Source organism: Cyprinodon tularosa, unplaced genomic scaffold (assembly GCF_016077235.1).
Source record: "Cyprinodon tularosa strain WSP-4 unplaced genomic scaffold, ASM1607723v1 ctg770, whole genome shotgun sequence".
Lineage (NCBI taxonomy): Eukaryota > Metazoa > Chordata > Actinopteri > Cyprinodontiformes > Cyprinodontidae > Cyprinodon > Cyprinodon tularosa.
Genome location: NW_024039530.1, coordinates 458260 through 480913, shown reverse-complemented (window position 1 = coordinate 480913; position 22654 = coordinate 458260). Strand labels below are relative to the sequence as shown.

Below are 22654 nucleotides of genomic sequence, written 5' to 3'. Positions count from 1 at the left end.
AGAATTGATACTTTAATCTCAGAATTCTGACTTTAATCTCAGAATTTTGACTTTAATTTCAGAATTTTGACTTTTTTCTCAGAATTGTGGATCTTAATGTAGATGGGCACCATGAAGGAAGAGATGTGGGAGTACTCAGCTTCACTGACAAAGATGTGAGTTGTTTGAGGTGGCCAGTGACACATTGGGTGGAAATTTAAGGAAGTAGGCAACTTTTTATGTGCCTGAGGGGTCCCCTCATTAATGGAGGAGCAGAAGGTCATTAAAACAAGAGAGCTAGTCTGTAAAACAGGCATGGCTATGTCTTGATGCTAACATGTTTGTTACCTGTCAGAATTCTGAGATTAAAGTCAGAATTCTGACCTTTTTCCCCATATTAAACTGAAATAAAATTTAAAAAACAGTTAACTTTTTTTTCCCCCTCAGTGGCCCTAATCCTCTTCCGTAGATTTCACTCTACTTATTGCTTTAAAATTATGATTTAGAAACCTAGTTCACAAGCATTCTCATTCACATCACGTTATCATATATATTTACATTATTTTTTTGGCTGCATCTAAAAATATATTATATTTAAACATAGATATGGAATAATATAACCTTTATATCATTCTTCTTATATCATTCTAGGTCAGGGGTGGGCAATTCCAGTTCCTACAAATTTAGTTCCACCCTTTGTCCAACACACCTGAATCAAAAGGCTGCATACTCAGTATATTCAGTATGCAGTCAGTTCCCCCAGTCCTGTCAATCATCTAGCTACTTGATTCAGGTGTGTTTAACCAAAGGTGCATCTAAGGCTATGTTCACACAGCAGCATGAATCGACCCAAATCTGAATTTTTTTTGGCCCTTATGCAACCTGGATCTTATCTTTCCATGTCAGTCTGAACAACACAGATCAGATTTTTTCAAATGTGACCCAGACCACTTGGCTCTGTGGTCCTGAATCCGATATGAATCTGATCTTTTCAAAGGTCGCATTCAACCGACCTGAACACCATTAATACCCGTCAAAGGTCACTATTCTGCCTCTTGCTACACAGAAGTGGCAAGAAAACAACAATGGTGGACGATAATATGGAGAGCAGTATTTATATTTAACCATCTTGAAAAGATTGAGAAAGATCGCTAGATGTTCTCCAGCTCTACCATCCATGTTTACTTCTGTGAACACAGCACGCTTGCTTGTGATGTAATTGCATCATCTACTGCACATGAAGGACACTTGAGTTCAATGATTGCAGTTCACACAGGAGATCGCATACAAGTCGCATATAATTGGGGAAAAAATAGGAATTGAGCATCAAGGCCTGCAGTGTGAACGTAGCCTAAAACTTGCAGGGTTTCGGCCCTGAAATTGCCCACACCTGTACCAGGTCATCAAATCAATTCAGCTCAGTCTGTCAAATAAGCTGCCTGTAGTGTCATTGAAGGTCCAGCAGGTGTCAGTATTCTAAGACAGCATCAATACAGTTTAGTAATGTGTGGAAATGCTTCAATATACCTCATTAACCCATCACTGATAGTTTCCCTTTAATCCTTGGGTTATTACTCAACCTTTCTTTGATAATCTGAAAGCTGAGCTCAACCAGCGACGGCTAGAAATTCATCCACTGGAACAGAAACAGGCTCAGAAACAGGATTCACAAAGAAATTTTATATAGTTTTCAAGTATTCAAAACTGTTAAATAAGTACAAGATGTGTTCACATGATTTACATATTGGACAATATATTCACTGTCCATCTTTCTCTTTACAAGTTTCCCACTACCCACGCAGCACGCTAAATAAAAGGTCTCAGCTATTCACACGTTTGAATTCACTGGAAGTTGTGACGGCGGTCTATTGGACACGGACACACTGATACCTGGAATAGTTTACAGTGGGTGTGGAAGGGAGACGTCCGATTGGCCGAGGGAGGAGGGGGCGGGGTGCCGATTAGCTGCTGGTGATGTGAACAGTTACACAGAAACGGGTCGACATTCCCAGCTCGTCCCACTAGGAGGAAAACGCTGACGGAGGAGGAGGGTGGTTCGCTCTGCTGACCAATCAGCTTGCTCTGCCTCTCAGCAGGGAGGAGACGGCGAGATGATGTCAGAGAAAGCTTTGATCAGCCGTCTGAAGAACTGAAGACAACTTCCTGTAAATGGGTTGCTTCAGCTCCCCCGAAGACTTAAGCCACAGTCCTCCTGCAGCTCCGGAAAACTAAGTAGCACCACAGAAGAAGAGAGAACATAACTCTACACAGACCGTAGTGTCAGTGAACGCCACTTCATTTGCTTTGAGCTGGGTGAATGGAGTCTGGGAGAGATGAGTCAGCTGGGGGACAGGAAGAGGTCGTTCTGTACATTAGCTTCAGATTCAAACACCAGCTCCTGTGGCGACCCAGTTCTGCTGAGCCACGTTCTCATCATGGAGAAGGAAGCAGCTCTGCTTGTTCACTGATCGGTCTTTAAAAAGGATTTACATTTTACCTGCAGGGAACAGGAATCTATCTGGATGGTCCTAAAAACAGAAGCGGCTCCTTAAAACTTCTTCTACATGATCTGAACCTAATGGCCTCGTTTTAAACGACTTATCTGCTTCGCCACGCCGCTGATGAGAACATGGCAGCAGAAGGGTGAGCTGATGCTCTAATGCCTCTGGATAGACGGCTTCACACAGACACTAAGAGACTAAAACCTGCCGGGCAGACAGAGGGCGCTGTCACCAAACTGTACACTTTCTACACGTCCATGATAAACTAGAACAAGTGCGTTCCCTTAAAAGAAAGCAGGTCTTTGCTTTCATCCCAGACGGTCGGACTGAACGGAGCAGGTCCTGGTTCTGGTTCCGGTCCAACGACAGACTGGAAGTTCAGTGAGGAGCAGAGTTTTGCTTCGGGTTGACAGCAACTTTATTCTGATCTATCATGATTGAGTTTTAGGTCACTTCCTTTCGGGAAGTTTCAGGCGTTCAGCCTCAGAGACTGATCCTCTCTCCTCCTGGAGGAGATATCGATGTCTATGGAGTCTTTCCCCACAATGAGTCGGAGCCGCTTGGCTGGAGGAAGTGGAATGAAGTCGTCCTCAAACTCGTTGTGGAAGTAGTCATCATCGTCGTCGTCGTCGTCATCGTCATCATCATCCTCATCCTCCTCCTCCTCTTCCTCATCCTCATCCGACGAAGGTTCTGCCAGGCTCTTCTGGGTGCGGTGGGCGCCGATCCGGCTCTCCAGGCCCTGGACCATATCCCCGTTGGTGTGGTGGACCCTCCGGGCGTCTTCCTCCTTCCTCAGCTGGATCTTCAGCTTGGTGGCGTTGCCGTGGACGACAGGACCGAAGCCGTTGTTCAGCTTGGCGATGTAAGAGCCTCCTTTGTCCTTGTCGTGCTCTTTGCTGAATTTGATGCTGATTTTGCTGGAGGAGGCGGGACTGACGGTGGAGGAGCCCACGTGGTCGGCGGGGTCGTTGGTCTTGCTGCTGCTGCTGTCCCTCCGCCGGCGGAGCGTCAGTTTGGGGATTCCAGAGCTGTTCTCCAGAATCAGCTGAGCGTCGTACCGCGTGATCCGACGCTTCTTCTTCACCTTGTCCTGTGAGCGGCAGCCGCTCTTGCTCTTGTCCCTGCGAAGGGACTTGCTGCCGTTGGCGACGCCGTTGTAGTCCCTGTGTCTGTCGGCGAAACTCAGCAGCAGGTTCCCGCCGTCCGAGAAGTTAGCAGCATGTCCCGCAGCTCCGGGAGAAAACGGCTCACAGTCGGAGCCTTCGCATTTAATGGTCCGCTCGGTCCGCAGCCGCGCCGGACGCTTGCGGCTCGAACATGAGCCCCTCCTGGCGTAGCCGCCGCTCAAAACCGGCTGCTGGCTGCCCGCTCCGTGCTGGAGGTACTCGTCCATGTCTGCAGGCTCCGTTTTGATGACCACACCCCCGGGGACAGGGCTCAACCCATCCATAGCGCTGGGCTCCAGCTTGGCCCCTGCAGTCGGCTCCGGGGTCTTAATGAGGGTCCGAGTGGACCTGCGAGTTCTGTACATGGAGCACTGACTGCCGGTGCCGCTCTGCAGCGCCGGAAGACTGCCATTCTCCTTGGCAGCGTGCCGGGTCAGGCAGCCCCTCTGGCCGAGCGGCGCCGGCTCCGGGCCGTCCTTCTCCTTCTTCACAGTGACGCTTTTGCACGGCGCCACCTTGGAGTCCCTGAGTCCCAGATGAGCAGCCTCTCCGCGGGCGGCCGAGCCCCTCCTACGGCTCCGCAGCTGGACCTTACTGGGAGAAGGCTTGGACTGGGATCTTAGTCTCTTTGGTACCCTGTGATTGGTTCCCGGAGCCGGTTTGGAGCATGAGGTAGGAAGGGCTCGGGACCCAGTCTGCCTGCTTTGAGTCCTGTTTTTATATTTCAGGCCTGATGATGAAGATGACGACGTTCTGTTTCTGGCAGCTGTTGGAAAAAAAACAGACGTGTGACCCACAGTGACCTCTAGTGAGAAAAAGACTAAGGACAATCCTCAGCTCTTACATTGATGTGTATTTGGCATTTCCTGAGAGTCGACGTCGGTTTGTGAGCCCACAGAGTGACTGTCTGAGCTCCGATTTCCTTCTCCGAGCTTTTTCAGCCTGTTGAGCCGCTTGTCCGTTTCCCGCAGCCCATACTTACTGTTGAAGACCGGAACTTCCACCGGCAGTCCAGCTTTGGACTTAAAAGCCCCGGTTCCTCGTCTGCAGGAAACAAACACACTGTCACTTTCCTTCTTCCTGGCTCAGAATAGGAGTTTATTTCCAGTCAGGTTCCTGACTTTTTTCCCCCCTTTCTGTTTTTTTGCAACCAGTGAGGTTAAAGAAGATGAAATGAGTGTTTAACCAAGACGTCAGGTGTGTTGGAGTAGAGAGGAGATGCTGAGACTGGAGTCGCACACGAGTGCCTCTAAAATGCTAACATTTGTGATGCTCACCTTTCACATGTATAACATTCACAAAACTCATTGTTTTCCCCAAAGAATCCATCTCCATAGTAACAAGAGATTTCCTCTCCTGGTTCAATGTCCCTCAGGACTTTCACACAGGCCGTGTCTCGTCCTGTCGACACAAACTGAACACAAAACAAGCCGTTAAAACCCTTTTAAACCTTTAGATGTAGCAGAGAGCTTCCAGCAGCCTACCTTGCAGTTCGGCCGGCAGTCTGAGAAAAGAAAAGGGAAATTAGAGGCCGTTTTTAGTGAGATTATAGGATGTTAGTTTAGAACGGGGCTGCAGGTAACGATGCGTACCGTGATTGATGAACGCAGCCGGGCCCAGCCACAGCTGAGCGCAGTTCTTTCGCGTCGAGTACATCACGCTGAAGTCGTTCTCTCCGTGCCGGAGCAGCATGTTCTCCTCGCTCTCCGACAGCTCGGCGATGCAGCCCACCAAGAACTCGATCTTATCGTTTCTTTTCCTGTGAAACCCAGAACAGCCAGGGAGGTGAGATTCATCCACAGAGGACGGCGCCCCGAACGGCCAGTCGACAGAAGACCTGCAGATCAGGAGGAACTCACCATTCTTTGGTGGCCACGATTTTGGCTCCATTCTGCTCAGATGAATAACGATTACATGGAAGAATCTCAAAGCCGCTGTCCGCCGTGAAGATCCGTAGATAGACAAACACCTGCAGGAGACAAAGGGTTAGAGCTGGTGGGGCAGACGCCTCCGTCAGCGGAGAGAAAACCAGAGACGCGCTGCATGGAGTGTTTACATGCTGCCTGAAGAGCTTCTCCTGAGCCTTGGACTTGTGGAGGAAAAGGTTCCGGCACCAGTCTCCTGTGGTCAGAGCTTTGTAAGCCTTCTCCAAGTTATCGTGTTTTTTGAAGCGCTCGATGATTTCCTTCAATTCCTCCTGCCTTCCTTTGATGGGCCGAAACCTGTATGGTAACATAAAAAAAAGCCGTCGATGACCAATGACATTACGCTACAGCAAACATGTTCCACTGCGGTGAAGGTCCAGCCCACCTTGTGTTCATTTTGTGAGTCTGAAAACCCAGATAGGGGTCTAGGATGAGGCTGGTGGTCAGGTCGTCATTCTCACACAGCTCCTTGGCGGTCATCCCTGAGGACGGGACATAGCGACGCTCGGCCTCCAGACTGGCACTGTTACACCCTGGAAGAACCACAAACATCCCGCGTCAGCTTCCTAACTCCACCACAATTTACCAATTGGCTGCGGCTCTGCTCTGAACTCACGGCGGCTACATCTGCGGTTTTTCGGGTGGCCCTTGCCGTAGCGCAGCGACGTCCGCGGCGGATGCTGGGAGCGAGTCTGGCTCACTTGTTGCTCGCTGGTCAACTTGTTCCCATGTCGCCTGCCATTTAATACCATGTTCTTGGATTCGCCCAGCCACTTCATGCCCACAAGCCCCCTGCTCCAGTTTCATTTAGTCACTCAGATTAAGGGGTGCTTTTGAGTGGGGAAGGTGGCCTCTGTAGTGAGAAATCTGGAGAACAGAAAACAAAAGTGAAAAACCCCACAATTTGAATCGAGGATCATCTGCTAATATTTGTGACATCTATTAAGGAAGAAACATATTCTACTGCTTTTCTAAACAGAACATATTTTTCTTTATAAGCTGAAAAAGATCATTTGTCCTTATAAGGGAAACTGATCAAGTGGTTCCACTTGGATTCTGGATTTGGTCCCAATTCCTGACACCCTGAAAACAGTCCCATTCAGAGAAGCAACTCAGTGGTTAGATCTGAGCTGGCCCAGCTGCTCCCCCTAGTGGTAACCCTAACTGCTGCAGCCTTTTAGCTGCACCAATACCTAGAATTTGCATTAAGCTGCTCTGTTAAATGAGCCCTATGGGGAAACTGAACATTTACTATGATTTTCTGACATCAACACCAGGAAACTGTAAGGTAGAGGAAAAAAGAAGCACCATGTTTGGCTAGCAGATGATTGGCAACTTTCTGAAGGGTTTCATCAGATTGGATTGATCAGAACAACATGGACCAGCCCTCTCACCAGGTCTGCCATTTAAGGGTTAGCTTTCAGCTAACAAAACATCTGTGGTGAAGTGATCTAATCTGAAATAGCCTATATCACCGCCTACAATTAATTTACTAATGCTTGTATTTATTTATAGGCACCAAATTTTCATTCAGGGTACAAATATGCTGTACAATTAGCACTGGATTTAAATAATTTAGATATATGAGGATCTTGGGAAACAACATTTGTGCGCCCAATGGCTGCTCTTCTTAAACATGGTTTGGTTTGTTCATGACATTAAAGTAATAATAACAATTAAAGTAATAATTAAAGTATAACTGGAATTGCTTATTCGTTTTAACACAGTGATGGCTCATGTCAGGGAAAACTTTGTTTTTAATCATGCCAGTTATGATGCATGATTGTTTTAGGGGCTCTTACAGCGCCCCCACATGGTAACCTAAAGGACTGCAGCAGCTGTCAGGTGAATAGACCTCTTTACTGTAAAGCATTATTTAAATGCCGCTTTGTTAAAGTTTATATGGTCGAATTACTCAGAGTTTGAGTTTCTGAAGCACCAACGCGGCAAAACAGTTACTTAATTGCTATTGTAAACTCTGTAGCCTCCGTGTTGTTAGCATTCGCGGCTAACGTTAGCACAAAACAAACAGCATTCCGATCAGGATAATGAGGCTGTGGGAACCCGGAAGGCCACACCGACGGCCGAGGCCGACTCTGTTGACATGCAGGGCCGGTTTCGAACCAGCAACCGTGAGAACCACTGCCAGAGGTATACTTCCAGGGCTCTCTGGCCGGCTCGGCATTAATGCACATCAAAGGAGCTGTGGTCCCAGAAACTATCCCATAATTCCCGGCTGAGCATCCCGACTCACCAAACACACCCAGGGTCCAAATAAACCGATTTAAAGATCCGTAAAAGAACACGTCCCCCAGCCTGCTAGCTGCAGCCTCAGCAGGATGCTAATCCAACCTCATCGACGTAGTTCTCATTTTAAACCCAATAAAATTAATAAATGTTTGATCCGATCTAGAATCTGGACTCTTCTGGGTCCTCGGTACCCAGCTAAGCCCGAGCTGTGTCCCGATCCACAGTTCCAGGACACCGACTCACTGTTTTAGCTCCGGATGCTCCGTTAGCCTTAGCTCCATTGGCTAATACTCTTCCTTCCAGAGGGTTAAAGGCAGCCTTCAGCCGAGGTGAGCGAGCCTCCAGCGGAAGCAAGAGGCAGCGAGAGTCCCGGAACGATTATTCCTCACGGTACCTGCTAGCAGAGAGCTTTCCACGCGTTTAAATGTCCACGACACGCGGAAATACTCACAATAGTATTGGTAGAGAAAAGAAAATGCCAAAACGAAACAACAGTCCTCATCCAGATCCGCCACGACACCCGGGATAAAAATATCACAGCAAACACATTATTGTTGTTTTTTTCTTCGAAAATTAACATTAAAATTCAAGATGGCGGCCTGGCACGGGCGAGAGGGTGCCGCATCACAACCCTGACAGAAAATAGATCCCTAAAATGTACCAGCAGTCCTGAGTGATCCACGCCAATACGAAACAGTGCGTGAATTTTCCACAGTGACACGGGGAGTGGACACCGGGGACTTCCTTTCTTCTTATCAGTCACGCAAAAGGAAATGAAATACATTTATAATGTGTTTTTTTTCTCTCTTAGTCGGATGCACACCCTAAAGTAGTGCAGCATAAACAAACATCTTTACGCTCCAGAGGTGGTGAGAAGGTTCTGATCACAGCAGAACCAGACCAGAACACAACAAGCTCGGTCCAAGAGTGTTTTAATTCTTTCTAATCCGACTTTAAAAGCGCCGCGGGTTAGTTTATAAGCATTATTGCTCTTTCTGGGGTTTAATTTGGAATATTTTTTTTATTTCACTTGAATTATTAAAGAGGATTAGGGCCACTAAAAAAAAAAGTTAACTGATTTTTAATTTTTATTTTAGTTTAACATGGGGAAAAAAGTCAGAATTCTGACTTTTTCTCTGAATTCGGACTTTAATCTCAGAATTCTGACTTTAATCTCAGAATTCTGACTGAATTCTGACAATAAATAGAGTCAGAATCCTGAGATTAAAGTCAGAATTCTGAGATTAAAGTCCGAATTCTGAGAAAAAAGTCAGAATTCTGACTTTAATCTCAGAATTCTGAGAAAAAAGTCAGAATTATGAGATTAATTCTTAGATTACAGTCAGAATTCTGACTTTTTTCCCATACTAAACTGAAATAAAATTAAAAAATCAGCTAACTTTTTTCCTAATCCTCTTCCGTAGTATTTGCAGGGCTGCCAACTTTTTTTTTCTTTTCCTTTTTTTTTTTTTTTTTTACCAAATCTTATGGTGAGATTTTAAAATAGTTTGGACAGGGTTAGATGAGGATAGGTGAAGCTATAGGTTGGAGGTTTTCAGAGGATTTAACTGAAACAAAGTGTCAGAATGTGGAATATTTATAGCACAGTAAATGTTACTGATTAACAGTAAGTGGTCTGTAGTTATGTGGAATATTTTTCTCACAATATACATTATTTTCTACATTCTGGTGATTTTTAGAGAATTGAAGTAAAGCAGAACTAAAATACTTGCATCTTAAATTTACTTTAAATTAAGAATTTTTACAACTTTGCTTATTATTTATTCTCTGCAGTTCAGGTAAATTAAACAATAGGGAACTAATACACGAACCAGAGCAATTCGAAACCTATTCAAACTTCACTGTGTATGAATATTTGTTAATAAGCTAAGGATTAAAAAGCTTCAGTCATTATGTTATTAGTTACAATCAATCTGGCTATCAAAACGGCTAAACAATTCAGACATTCTAGGAGGCTTAGATTTTATAAAATCTCACCATGAGAGCGAAAAGCACTTCTCTGGATGTTTGAGTTTGGAAAGTGTGATGGAAATTAAGTTTTTCAACATATTCAATGGACCAAAATAAAGAGAAATTAATAAGTTAAGTAATAATAAAAGAAGAACATTCCTGTGGTTTCTCCTCTATGAATCTAGGATAAATTAGTTCTTCTGCGCATCCTCTCTGTATGTGCTTGGTCATTTCTTTGGTGGCTGATGTTTTGAAAAATAAAATGCAATGGTTCTTTTTCTGGAGCTCCTATGGGTTTGAGAGGCAAACCTGGAAAGCGTTAAGAATTAAAATATTTGTTTTGGTTTAATTACTCCTAAATGCCAGCGGGAGATTATTCAACTAGACTGAGCAATAATTATTTAACTTGTGAGCAAAACATGGTCCTTGCGTGTTAGCACTAAGGTTGTATTAAAAACGCGGACTGGATTTTGATCACCATGGTATTTTTATACCATAATTCTGATTCTAAAATGAGTGAAACATAGTTGAGTTTTAATGTCTGTCATTGTGTGAGAAATTGGAAATATGGAGTGAGTGTGTTTAAAAACACTGAGAGGGGTGAGTCTCTCTCCCAATGGGTGAGAGTTGACAGCCCTGTATTTGTATTTGGGTGTTGTCCGTGAGACAGACATCATGTCTACTTTTAAGGCTAGGCTTAAAACTTTCCTTTTTGATAAAGCTTATAGTTAGACCTGAGCCACCTCTATATTTATGCTGCTGTAGGCTTCGACTGCTGGAGGACATAGGGACCCCATTTTTCATCATTCTGCATTCTGCTATGTGTAGGTCCACTAGTGGGCGATCATGACTTTATGTGAAAGCATAAAAGAGAGTCTGTGTGACACACCTGTTTGAAACCTGTGTGATTAGACCCATGAAAAGAGTCTTTAACAAAAGGGTGTGAGCAATAGACGCCTGGTCATTATCAAACACAAATATAAAACTTTCCTTTTTGATAAAGCTTAGAGTGGCTCAGGTTATCCTGAGCTATCTCTATAGTTATGCTGCTATAGGCTTAGTCTGTTGGAGGACGTAGGGACCCTTTTTCACCATTCTGCCTCATTCTCTCTTTTCTTCCACTCTGCAGAATCTGTTAGTTCAATCTCTAACGTTCTGCTCTCTCTGCCTTTTCTCATAGTAGCTTCATCTGGCCTGTTCCTGTTTGGCTGTGACTCCATCCTGGAAAGAAATATCAGCTGTGTTGCTTCCATCAACATCTTTGTTTATAGATGTTGGAGATCGGTCCGTTTTTCAGTGTAGTCCTGTTTCTCTGACTGTGACTGGCTGGATGTGCTCTCTTCATCCTCTGTGTGGGCCGCCTTTTACAGCTGCTTTCTGTATATCTGCTTCTGTCTCCTTGAACCCCAGTCAGCCTCAGCAGATGGCCGCTCACACTGAGCCTGGTTCTGCTGGAGGTTTCTTCCTGTTAAAAGGGAGTTTTTCCTCTCCACTGTCGCTACAAGCATGCTTAGTGTGAGGGATTGCTGAAGAGTCGATGCAATCAACTGGTTTTCCTTAGATAGAAAACTTTGAATCAATCTGACTGAATGATCTGGTTGAACTGTAAAGTGCCTTGAGATGACGTGTTGTGAATTGGCGCTATAGAAATAAACTGAATTGAATTGAATTTATATGTCTGTGTATTTCTTTAACCATTTATTTTAATTTCTACTTCTTTATCCTAAGTTTTGATAAATTCTAACCCTTATTTGGCAGATATGAGCAAAGTAAAACAGCAAACACGCAGATACATTCAAAGGTAAAAATATAAACACAGAAAGTAAGACCAAGAGACTGTTCAATATTGGGTTGGCAGTAAAAAGAATGAAACACAAAATATGCATGTTTAATTCTACATAAACAACAGCAGGAAAAAACTTTTTCTGTTTATTTGGAGCAGTGATGATTCTAAAGACTTAACAGCTGCTGGGATGTAGGGTCAGTGATAACACTCCTAAAGCCTAACCCATGCACAGTGTTTTATTTTACTTAGATTTATCTGTATTAGGCAGAATGCTTCTCCTGTAGAGCCCTGTCTTGCACCAAATCTGGAGAAGACACTCACTGTTATCCATCATCTTCTTCCTTCTCTGTGAAATCATCTCCAGAGATTTTAGAGGAGTTACTAGAACAGATCGGCCTTCTCTGGTTGAGCTTCTTTCAGTCATGAGCTCTGATGCTGTTACCTCAGCAGATGATGGTGGAAGAGATCAGACTCTCCTCAGCAGACTGATAGCAGATCTGCAGCATCTGAAGGACCTAAGCTTCCTCTAGATGTCCAGTCTGCTCTGTCCCTTCTTGGAGACGGCTTCACAGGTGTGTCTCTAGTCCGGTTTGTTGTCCAGGTGAACACCTACTCCTTCACCACCTCAACTACTTGACCCAGGATGTTAACAGGATTCAACTTGTTCCCGTTTCTTCTGAAATCTACAATCGTCTCCTTGTTTTGTTGAAATTCAGGATCAGACGATTGTTTCTACATCATTCCACAAAAATGTTAACCAGCTTCTGGTCCATCTTTGACGCACACAATGACTGCAGAGTCATCCCAGTATTTCTGCAGATGACAGGACTCTGTCTGGTCTTGGAAGTCAGAGGTGAACATAGAAAAAGGAGTGGAGATAGTACCGCCCCCTGTGGTGCTCCTGTGCTACTAACTTATATCTCTGTCTGCTTGTATGGCCTGGCAGAAAGAAGCCATATTTCAGTAAAACACATCATGCTGCTTTGCCATTATTCTGGCTGGGCCCATGTTAGGGCTTGGAGTTCTTCTAACATGCTGTAAAGATTGATAGAAGAGACCTCCTGCTCCTCTCTCTTTGTGTTGCTCCTGCTTTGCATCCCTGGTGCCTCCTTTTCATCTCAGCAGGTGAATTCCAAAATAATCCATCTTCTGGCCCAGTGTTGGCCTAGAGCAGGGGTCACCAACCTTTTTAAGGCTGAGGGCTACTTCATGGCTACCGAGTCATAGGAAGGGCTACAATACTGACCTATGAACTGGAGGGATCAGTGTTCACCCATAAAAACTCATTTTTACTCTTATTTTATTATTTTATTCATTTCTAATTTTCTTTTTAATATTGTCATTTTGAAACCACTGAAATATGATGAAATAGTTAATATGATGAAATAATATATAAATGAGTAAAAAGAAGAGCAACAGAATAAAAATAAATAAACTTAACCTACTGAGTGAGTTCTTCTGGTTTCAGAAGTCCTTGAGGCCCCATTGGTGCCCGCAGTCACCGCGTTGGTGACCCCTGGCCTAGAGGGTTAGAGCAGTGTGCTTGTGCTCTGAGAAAGCTGCAAGTACCCGGTTTGATCCCCACAGCCTGCACTCTGGGTCCCTGAGCAAGACCCTTAACCCCACACTGCTCGCCGGGTGCTGCACAGTGGAAGCCCACCCCTCCCCAAGGGAATGGGTTAAATGCACAGAGTGAATTTACCCATTGTGGGACAATAAATAGATTTACATAAAATTCTGCATCTTCTCTGGGTCGTTGGGCTGGTCCCTACAGCCAGGGTACACCCTGGACGGGTCATCAGTCCATCGCAGGGTTAACAAATTTATAAATATATATATATATATATATATATATATATATGAATTATTTTCAAGTATTGATTTTATTTTTATGTATTTTGGATTCTATTAATTTAAATTTATTGAATAAAATAAAACCATTATTTCCACTTTATTAGAATTGCCTCTGGCTCACTCACATTCAGGTCAAACCGGAAATGTTATATTTAATTTGATTTAGAAACATTTGCTATATTTAATGTTACATCAGAACTTAATATAAAAATTAACTAGGATTATATGAGAACCTGGTAATACTGAAATTTAAATCTGAACAGGGATGGAAAGAAAAAAGTTTCATCCAGTTCAACCAGAACAAGGTTGTTCAGGAAACAAGGCTTCCTTCCAGCTCAGCCTATTGGCAGCAACAAAGAAATTACAATTATTGAAACTTTTTAAATGGAGTTAGGTAAAAGGTAATCATTGCATAACTTATAGTTTTTATATGGTCAGAGGATATTTCCAGGAGGCTAAAGGGATCAGCTAATTAGATCTATACCTGTTTAAATCAACTGAAATCCTAAACATTTTAGATTAGTTTATTAATTAGTCGTTAAGTTGGCATCAGATGTTCCCAGTTAAAACCATCCCATTTTATTCAGGTCAATTTTAGAAGCTGGGCTGGTTTAATGACATTCTTTTGAGTCTAATTATGGCCCCAGTTTACAAAGACAGCCCCCCTAACTCCAGTTCAACCCCAGTGACAACAGCCTGCAGCTCAGTCTCAGTCAGTCCAGAAAAAAAATGTCAATTAGTGAAATGAAACCAGCAGCTTGCTTCCTATGTTTTAACAGAGACAACACTTTCATGCTGCACAGCCTTCCTGAAAGACAATCATTTAAAATCCTTCAATCCTTCCTTAAAAAGCTTCATCCGCCCCCTTTTTACAACTCACCTACAACTTATCCTTACTAAGAAAAGAAGCTTCAAATAAAGGATTTAATACTATATCTATCTATCTATCTATCTATCTATCTATCTATCTATCTATCTATCTATCTATCTATCTATCTATCTATCTATCTATCTATCTATCTATCTATCTATCTATCTATCTATCTATCTATCTATCTATCTATCTATCTATCTTGGTTATATGAAGACAATTTTAATTCAGTTTCAATTCTGTTTATTTCTATAGCTCCAATTCACATCATGTCATCTCAGGTCACTTTATAGATCCAATTCAACCAGATCATCCAGCCAGATTAGTTCAAAATTTTCTAAAGTTTTCTATCTAAGGAAAACCAGTTGATCGCATCGAGTAATTGACTCTTCAGCAATTCCTCACACCAAGCATGTTTGATTTATAGGGGTTTCTTTGTATGTAATTAAATGAATTTGATGAAAAATGTTCAACTCTTATTTAGTTGAATAAAGTTTTTTTTTTCTAGTTCATGGACATTTGGTTAACTTTAATTCACTGTTATATTTTAGTAGATTTTTTATTAGGTCCCCAGTAGCTCGATTTTAAATTGTTATTATTTCCCTTTATTTAAGTCTATATTATTTAGGTCTATTTTGTATTTAATTATAAAATTGGATTTTAAAAACACATTACTGCATTTGTACTAAAAAGGATAGTGTGTTTTTTTTAGTCCCTCACTATAGCGTTTGAAAAGAATAAAACAAAATAAATGTATTTTTCAGACCATTGCAATTTCCTTGATATCAAATCAGGTTTTTTAAGCTAATTTTAACGTATTCGAATTTATGCTAAAATACTTTTAACTTTCTCAAATATATTATAGTCAATATTTAATGTTCTAAAAAGCTGATTTAATTGTGTAAAATAAAAATGATTTTAATCTTACATATCTGAATTTGTCGTGTTTTTCTTCATTTTGTTTTTAATTTATGTATTTTGTTATGGGGTTTATGCATTTATTGTTTTTTTTATAATCTGCGGAAGTACGTCACGCGCGCGTCAGCGGTCGAAGTTAAATCTTGACGTAGGCGGGCTCGTGGTGCTGGACTATTCGCGGGAAACGTCCAAAAACAAACGTGTGTGAAGCCGCGCGGCTGGTTCTGGTTGATTCGGACGCAGCTCCCGGTGACGGAAGCGGCTACCGCGCGCGCGCGCCGGTAATTAAGGGACAAGAGGAGGTAGGAGACACGAGCGGAAGACATGGCGGAGCGGCCAGAGGACCTGAACCTTCCCAACGCGGTGATCACCCGCATCATCAAGGAGGCGGTGAGTTGGAGAGGAGCACATGGAGGGAGGGGGGTGAGAAACGGCCTTACCCTCCACCTCACCCGGCCTGAGGGGCTGATTTCCCCACTTTGCCCTGGAAAACAAGCCGTCTGGGGTCAGATTTAGCAGTTCTCCTTTAGGACTTCAGGTGTCTGACAGAGAGGTCAGGTGGTCTGAAAGAAGGATGAGCCTCTCAGTCACAAACAGACAGTGAACCTAAAGGGGAGGTCGTGGTTCATCTATTGACCTCAATGGAAATCCAGTCAAAATGAACTCCAAGCCTGGTCTGCATGCATTGGCAGATCTAGAGGGGGGCAATAGGGGCCAGTGTCCCTGTAAAGTTGTCTCCTGTTTTGGTCCCTCTATAGAACACATAATGTCTTGTGTTGATACGTACTAGCAAGGAACAATAACCGATCGGATCCTTTAAAACAGTGATCCCTGCCCCGGCCTGTTAGTGGTTCTTTTGGTACCGGGGCCACGCAGAAAGAATAGACAGGTTCCAATGTTTCCGACTGATTTATTTCACAAGACTAAATGGTGTTTTATTTTCAAAAATGACCAAATTCACTCCATTACATCTGTCCATGACTCACTGGTGACGTATGTCAGCCCTGACATCACACGAGTCACGTTATGTATACCTCGACATCACACAAGTCCCGATGTATACCACAACATCACAGGAGTCACATTATGTATACCACGACATAACAAGAGTCAAGTCATGTATACCACGACATCACACGAGTCACGTTATGTATACCTCGACATCACACGAGTCACATTATGTATACCACGACATCACACGAGTCACGTCATGTATACCACGACGTCACACGAGTCGCGTCATGTATACCCCGACATCACACCAGTCACGTCATGTATAACACGAAATCATACGAGTCACGTCATGTATACCACGACGTCACACGAGTCGCGTCATGTATACCCCGACATCACACGAGTCACGTCATGTATACCACGACGTCACACGAGTCGCGTCATGTATACCCCGACATCACACCAGTCACGTCATGTATAACACGAAATCATACGAGTCACGTTATGTATACCTCGACATCACACGAGTCACATTATGTATACCACGACATCACACGAGTCACGTCATGTATACCACGACGTCACACGAGTCGCGTCATGTATACCCCGACATCACACCAGTCACGTCATGTATAACACGAAATCATACGAGTCACGTCATGTATACCACGACGTCACACGAGTCGCGTCATGTATACCCCGACATCACACGAGTCACGTCATGTATACCCCGACATCACACGAGTCACGTCATGTATACCACGACGTCACACGAGTCACGTCATGTATACCACGACGTCACACGAGTCGCGTCATGTATAACACGACATCACACGAGTCACAAGATGTATACCACGACATCACACGAGTCATGATATGTATACCCTGACATCACACGAGTCACAAAATGTATAACCTGACATCACACGATTTGGGAGATGTATAGCATGACATCAGACGAGTCACGTGATCTATACCATGACATCACGTGACTCACGTGTCGTATTAAAACTTCAAACCTAATCGTCTCCTTGCAACAAAGCTCCTCAGGGCTCCCACTGATCCGCTGCTATTGTGAGTCGTTAGTAGGCTGTATTCGTGCACCTGTGTCTTATTTTTAAGACATGTTTAACTTTACCAGCGTGACTGCAGAGAACTACAGCTACGGATGGTGCAAAAAAAATGCTTGGGGCCACTGCCTTACAACACTTATATTTTTTAAAAGTTGTAAAAGGTTAATAGGCCATCTGCTTATATCAGCTGTTCGATTTAGGATACACCTGCAAGGTTAGCTTCCAACTCTGCATGTCGCCTTTTTTCATATATTGCTTCCGATTACATACGTTTACAACTATTTAAAAGTGAAGGCATATGACATCAGTTAATTTAACTTAATTTATTAATTCAATTCAGTTTATTTCTACAGCGCAAATTCACAACGTCGGTCATCTCAAGTAACATCACAGAGACAGTTTAATCGGATCATACAATCATATTGGTTTAATTGTACTTAAGGAAAACCAGCTGATTGCATCGACTCATTGACTCTTCAGCAATCTCTCACCCTAAGCATGCTGGTAGTGATAGTGGAGAGGAAAAACTCCCTTTGAACAAGAAGAAACCTCCAGCAGAACCAGGCTCGGTGTGAGCGGCCATCTGCTGAGGCCGACTGGGGTTCAAAGAGGAACAAAGGGAACATAGGAGTACTGATGTATAACCTCTTTCTATGTTATGAAAGGTAAGCTGGTGATTCTGTCTGGGATAAAAACAGTTAATTAGACGAGCTCTGAGTTAGTTTTCATGTCAAAGGGACGAAAGAGTGCACATCAAGTTAGCCACATTGAAAGCTAAGCCCATAGCTTGTCTGGAAGAGAAACTAAGGCTACGTTCACTGCAGGCCTTGATGCTGAATTCCGTTTTTTTTTTTTTTTTTGTGAAATCCTATTTTTTTGCGTTGCCGTTCACATTTCCAAATATATGTGATCTACTGTGTGAACTGCAGTTATACAACGCAAGTGTCCCGCATGCGCAGTAGAGGACGCGATGACGTCACAGGCCAGCGTGTGTTTACGGAAGTAAACATGGATGGTAGTGCCGGAGCGCATATAGCAATCTTTTCCCAACCATAAAAACACAATCTTTTTAAGATGGTTGAACATAAATACTGCTCTCCGCATCATCATCTGCCATGGTTGTTGTTTTTCTTGCCGCTTCTTCATAGCAAGACGCATAATAGTGACCTTTGTCGAGTATTAATGGCGTCCAGGTCGGATGAATGCGACCTGGCCGTTCAGACACAGGTCGCATTTGAAAAGATCAGATTCCTATCGGATTCAGGACCGCAGAGCCAAGTGGCCTGGGTCGCATTGGAAAAAATTGGATCTGTGTTGTTCAGACTGCCATTAAAAGGTCAGATACAGGTCGCATGTGGGCAAAAAAATCAGATTTGGGTCACTTCAGGCTGCCATGTGAACATAGGGTTAGTTAAACACTGAACAGGCGTTAAATTAGCCTGGGCTCCGATCGGCATGGTGTGGGAACACCATGGCCCTCTAAATTATGTGACACCATTAAATGCAACGTAATGACATCAACACACTGCGTCAGTCGCTTATGATTTAACGAACAAAAACAAACGTTTACATTCGATAAACATGGAGCAGCCGTGGTGAGAGGGATTCAGACAGATAATAGAGCGGAACAATAAAGCATACTTTCTATGCCCTGGCTTCCTTCCATGTTGCTCTCCATTGTTTTATTTCCTGATTTCTGTTGCACTGGTGACACCATCAACGCTAACCTAGCTTGATGATGTCACCAGACACGCAGTGGCGGGGGGGACAGAGGCCATGCAGCTGCCAGCGAGGGATTAGACCAGCTTTTTATGCAAGTGGAAAGGGAGCAAAATGCTAATTGTTAGCGGGTGGGAAATAATCTTTAGACATCCTCTTGATGGACCAGAGAGGAACCAGGAACAGTTATTGGAGGGTTATGTTCATGGCTGACAAATGCTGCATGTCTGTGATTGGCAGAAAAAGAGCTCTTGTTGTGCGGCTCGTGTTTCCTGATAAGACGTGTGTATTTGGAGTCTGCAGCTTGGAGATAACTCCTCCGCACCGTTTGTTTCTAACAGCTCCCAGATGGGGTGAACGTGTCCAAAGAGGCCCGGCGAGCCATTTCCCAGGCGGCCAGCGTGTTTGTGTTGTATGCCACCTCCTGGTGAGTCGCCAAAATCCAGTTATTGACAGGATTCACTTTCTAACCCACAAAGTTCAAACTAAAAGTTTCTCCCCTGGTTTCAGCGCTAATAACTTTGCCTTGAAGGCCAAAAGGAAAACTTTGAATGCAGGAGACGTGCTAGCAGCCATGGAGGAGATGGAGTTTGAGAGATTCCTGGAGCCACTCAGAGAAGCTCTGGAAGGTAAGGACCTTCTGAAGCTGCAGTCATTCTGCTTCCTGGTCACCTGATGGCTCTGCATGAAGAAGATCAAGGTCCCATCTTTCTGATCCAGACTATTTAAAGGTGGCCTTAGATTACAAAACCGTCTGCAGTGTCGGTTGGGCCTGATTCAGAGTGTATAGAAAACGGAATCCCATTGCATACAGCTTACTACAGTGAAACAGTGAGACGAACATGAACATTTATAGCGTGCAGGAGTGATCAGGATGTAAACAGTGTAGGAGAAAAGGAAACTAGTTTAGAAATAATGGTGACAAAGGGCATTAATATGAAAAGGTTCAAATAAATGTGCAAAATGCAGAAGAACATCGAGTCGTTTCCTGTTTAAAACCCACCACCAAGTACACGTTCCTCCAGTCTGAGTCGCTGCAGCCTCCACACCACACAGCTGCTCAGAGCGAGTAAGAAGCCCTCCTCAATGGAACGCAGACGACGCGATTCACCACGGCTCAGTGTGGCCACACCGCCAGGGAACTGGAAAGGTGGGCAGAGTCCCATTCCTCCTGTTCTTGGAGATGTGGCCACAGACTGAGCCCTAATAATCTGAGATCTGATCTAATCAACAGCTGGTTGGAAAGTTTATTCAGTGGGAATAAAATAAACAGAACTGCACTGGAAAAAATCTAAATCTAGATAAGTAATTTTTTTCTTAAAATAAGTGCATTTGTCCTTGGATTGAAGAGGTAAAAGAGACAATTTACATTTAAAAGAAAACACAATTGCATTGTCTTATTTCACGTGCATTTTATCTAAATATCTTATTTTAAAGGGGTGATAGAATTACTCTATAGGGTATTTGGTCCTTCAGGTCTCTAATAGAGTGTGTAACATTGGTTGCGCTGAAAATGTTATATTAGCTGTTCTATGAGCCCTAATGCAGCCTGGTTAAAAGCCCTAGAATGAAATGACAGGTTTTCTTCCTTTTATGGAATGATCATGAATATTTAGATGAGCTGTGCTCTGATTGGTTGGTTTACAACGAGCAGAGCTGCTGAGCAAAGACGCATCATAGCAACAAGCACTCACTCACTGAAGCATCAGATTGTTGGTATGGTAGGGGGACCAGACGTCCACCTTTTCCGGGACATGTCCTAATTTTCATAAATAAAAAAATGTCCGGGGGGGAATTTTGGTCGACTACAGGGAAGCAGAACCGAGCCGTCAGCTCCGGGAACCCTGGCTGACGGGGGCAGGCAGCCAGCGGGGATGGAGTGATCAAACCAGGCGGGTTTGGTCTGGTCCAGTCAGCAAGGGCGTGACAATAATACAGGCCAGAACCAAATAAGGCAACATCCCCGAAGTGACGTCAACTCGGTCATTCGGCTGTTTTATGGCGGACGTTTAGAATTGAGAGATTTGCAGAGAAGGGAGGCATTGATGGAGTTTGAACTTCTATGTACGTTAATTTCACCAACTGAACTAACGTTAAACATCTATGACAATGGAAACTCGGTTTTGCATTCTATGACCCCTTAAATAGTAAAGGGCCTTTCAGATAGGAAGCGATTTGCGCTGCGCTGGCAAATGCGCTGGTTCAGCGCATTTGCGCTGCGCTGCGCCGGCTGGGTTGCCGGGTCTGGTCATTTGTTTGTTGTTCCAGCTTTTGGTCAGCAGCAAATATGTATCTGACCCGTGCTAAGAAGCAAGCGCTAGCACTAGCCCTGCTAGTTCGAAGAAAAAGAGCAGCAAGAAAGAAGAGGCTGTGGGTGCACGAAACACTCAGGTCCAGAGAGCAGCTTGGGGAGTTCCCGCTTGTGAAAGAAATTGCAAATTTGTGTCATATAGTTCGGGGAATTCAGACACACACAGTATAAGCTTTTCCTCCATTTTGCTTCCTGGTCTTTCCAGCCGATGGTTTCTATTGGCCACGCGTGCATTCGTCACGGCGCGCCGCGGTCAAAGTTCAACATAGTTCAACTTTGACCTGGCCTGCGCGCGAGCCGCGCTGTGCTTGCGCTTTGCTCGACGCAGCGATAAACCGCCCTGGCGCGGCGCAAGCCATTGAAAAGAATGGGTTTCACAGCGCAGCAGTGCGGTCGTCGCAGCCTGTCTGAAAGGCCCATCAAAAATACTCATTCCATTGGCAGATCATCTTATTTACCTACTCAAATTAAGTGTAAATGCACTTAATTTAAGAAATGTTTACTTATTTTAAGATACAATCAATGAAATGGCTTGTGTTCTGATGCCATCAGAACCTTCTGACCCTGTTGGTTTGTCTTCCTCAGTGTACAAGAAGGACCAGAAGGGAAAGAAGGAGGTGAGCGAGCAGAAGCGCAAAGACAAGGAGAAGAAGAACGACTCTGAGAACGACAAGAGCAGAGAGGATGAGGAGGAGGAGGAGCAGCGCATGGAGGAGCCTGAGGAGGAAGCTGACGAGGAGGAGGTGGAGAACTGAGGAAGCAGGAGCACAGCTGTGCTCTCACCCCCCCCTCTCTCTTCTAACATGATGAGGAACCTTTAACATCTCCAGAACCTGGACTGGAGCTTCTTCACTTCAATTTATTCAGATTTTGTCTGCAGTTTAACTTTGGTTCTGCTTCATAAAAAAAAAAAACACATTTAATATTAAATGGATGGAGGTTCTCCATGCAGGTCAGAACAGCTGATATTTTTGATCCGTTTGTACTTTTTTTTAGATATAAATGCTGAAATCTTTCAATAAAGTGTTTTGTATAAAAATAAAGCCGGGTTTTTAAGATTTCGAGGTGCAGCTCCAGTTGAACACAATGCATCCAGAAGGTTCTGCTGTTAGAATCTGCAGAAGTTGATGGAAGTAAAGACCTTGTTTGTCAAATAAGCCAAGATCAATGACCAGCAATAAATACCCCATTTACACTACCCCTGAAAAACCGTGCTGAGACCGGTCCGAGCTCAGTAACTGAGATAACTTATCGTGTGTAAATGGAAAGCAAACTGAACCGGACCGAGCTAGACCCAACCGGACCGAGCTAACTGCAGACCAGTTCCAGAGGTGGGCTCGGCTCGGTTTTCCCTGGCTCGGTTCTCTGATAAC

The 22654-nt window shown here is 43.9% G+C and overlaps 2 protein-coding genes across 2 annotated transcripts; one reads left to right on the top strand and one right to left on the bottom strand.

Moving 5' to 3' along the window:
• Positions 1-1639: 1639 nt before the first annotated feature.
• kmt5b (lysine methyltransferase 5B) lies at positions 1640-8478 on the bottom strand. Its single transcript, XM_038270660.1, has 10 exons — positions 8068-8478; positions 6191-6441; positions 5960-6107; positions 5706-5871; positions 5509-5618; positions 5242-5408; positions 5134-5153; positions 4927-5063; positions 4494-4693; positions 1640-4415 (listed from the first exon to the last, which is right to left on the bottom strand). The coding sequence occupies exons 2-10, from the start codon at positions 6351-6353 to the stop codon at positions 2950-2952; spliced, it is 2577 nt and encodes an 858-aa protein (XP_038126588.1). The 5' UTR covers positions 6354-6441; positions 8068-8478; the 3' UTR covers positions 1640-2949.
• A 7035-nt stretch (positions 8479-15513) lies between these two features.
• pole3 (polymerase (DNA directed), epsilon 3 (p17 subunit)) lies at positions 15514-22324 on the top strand. The gene is made up of 4 exons (XM_038270661.1): positions 15514-15614; positions 19312-19397; positions 19481-19599; positions 21867-22324. Exons 1-4 carry the CDS (start codon positions 15549-15551, stop codon positions 22034-22036), a joined length of 441 nt encoding a protein of 146 aa, XP_038126589.1. The 5' UTR covers positions 15514-15548; the 3' UTR covers positions 22037-22324.
• Positions 22325-22654: the final 330 nt, after the last annotated feature.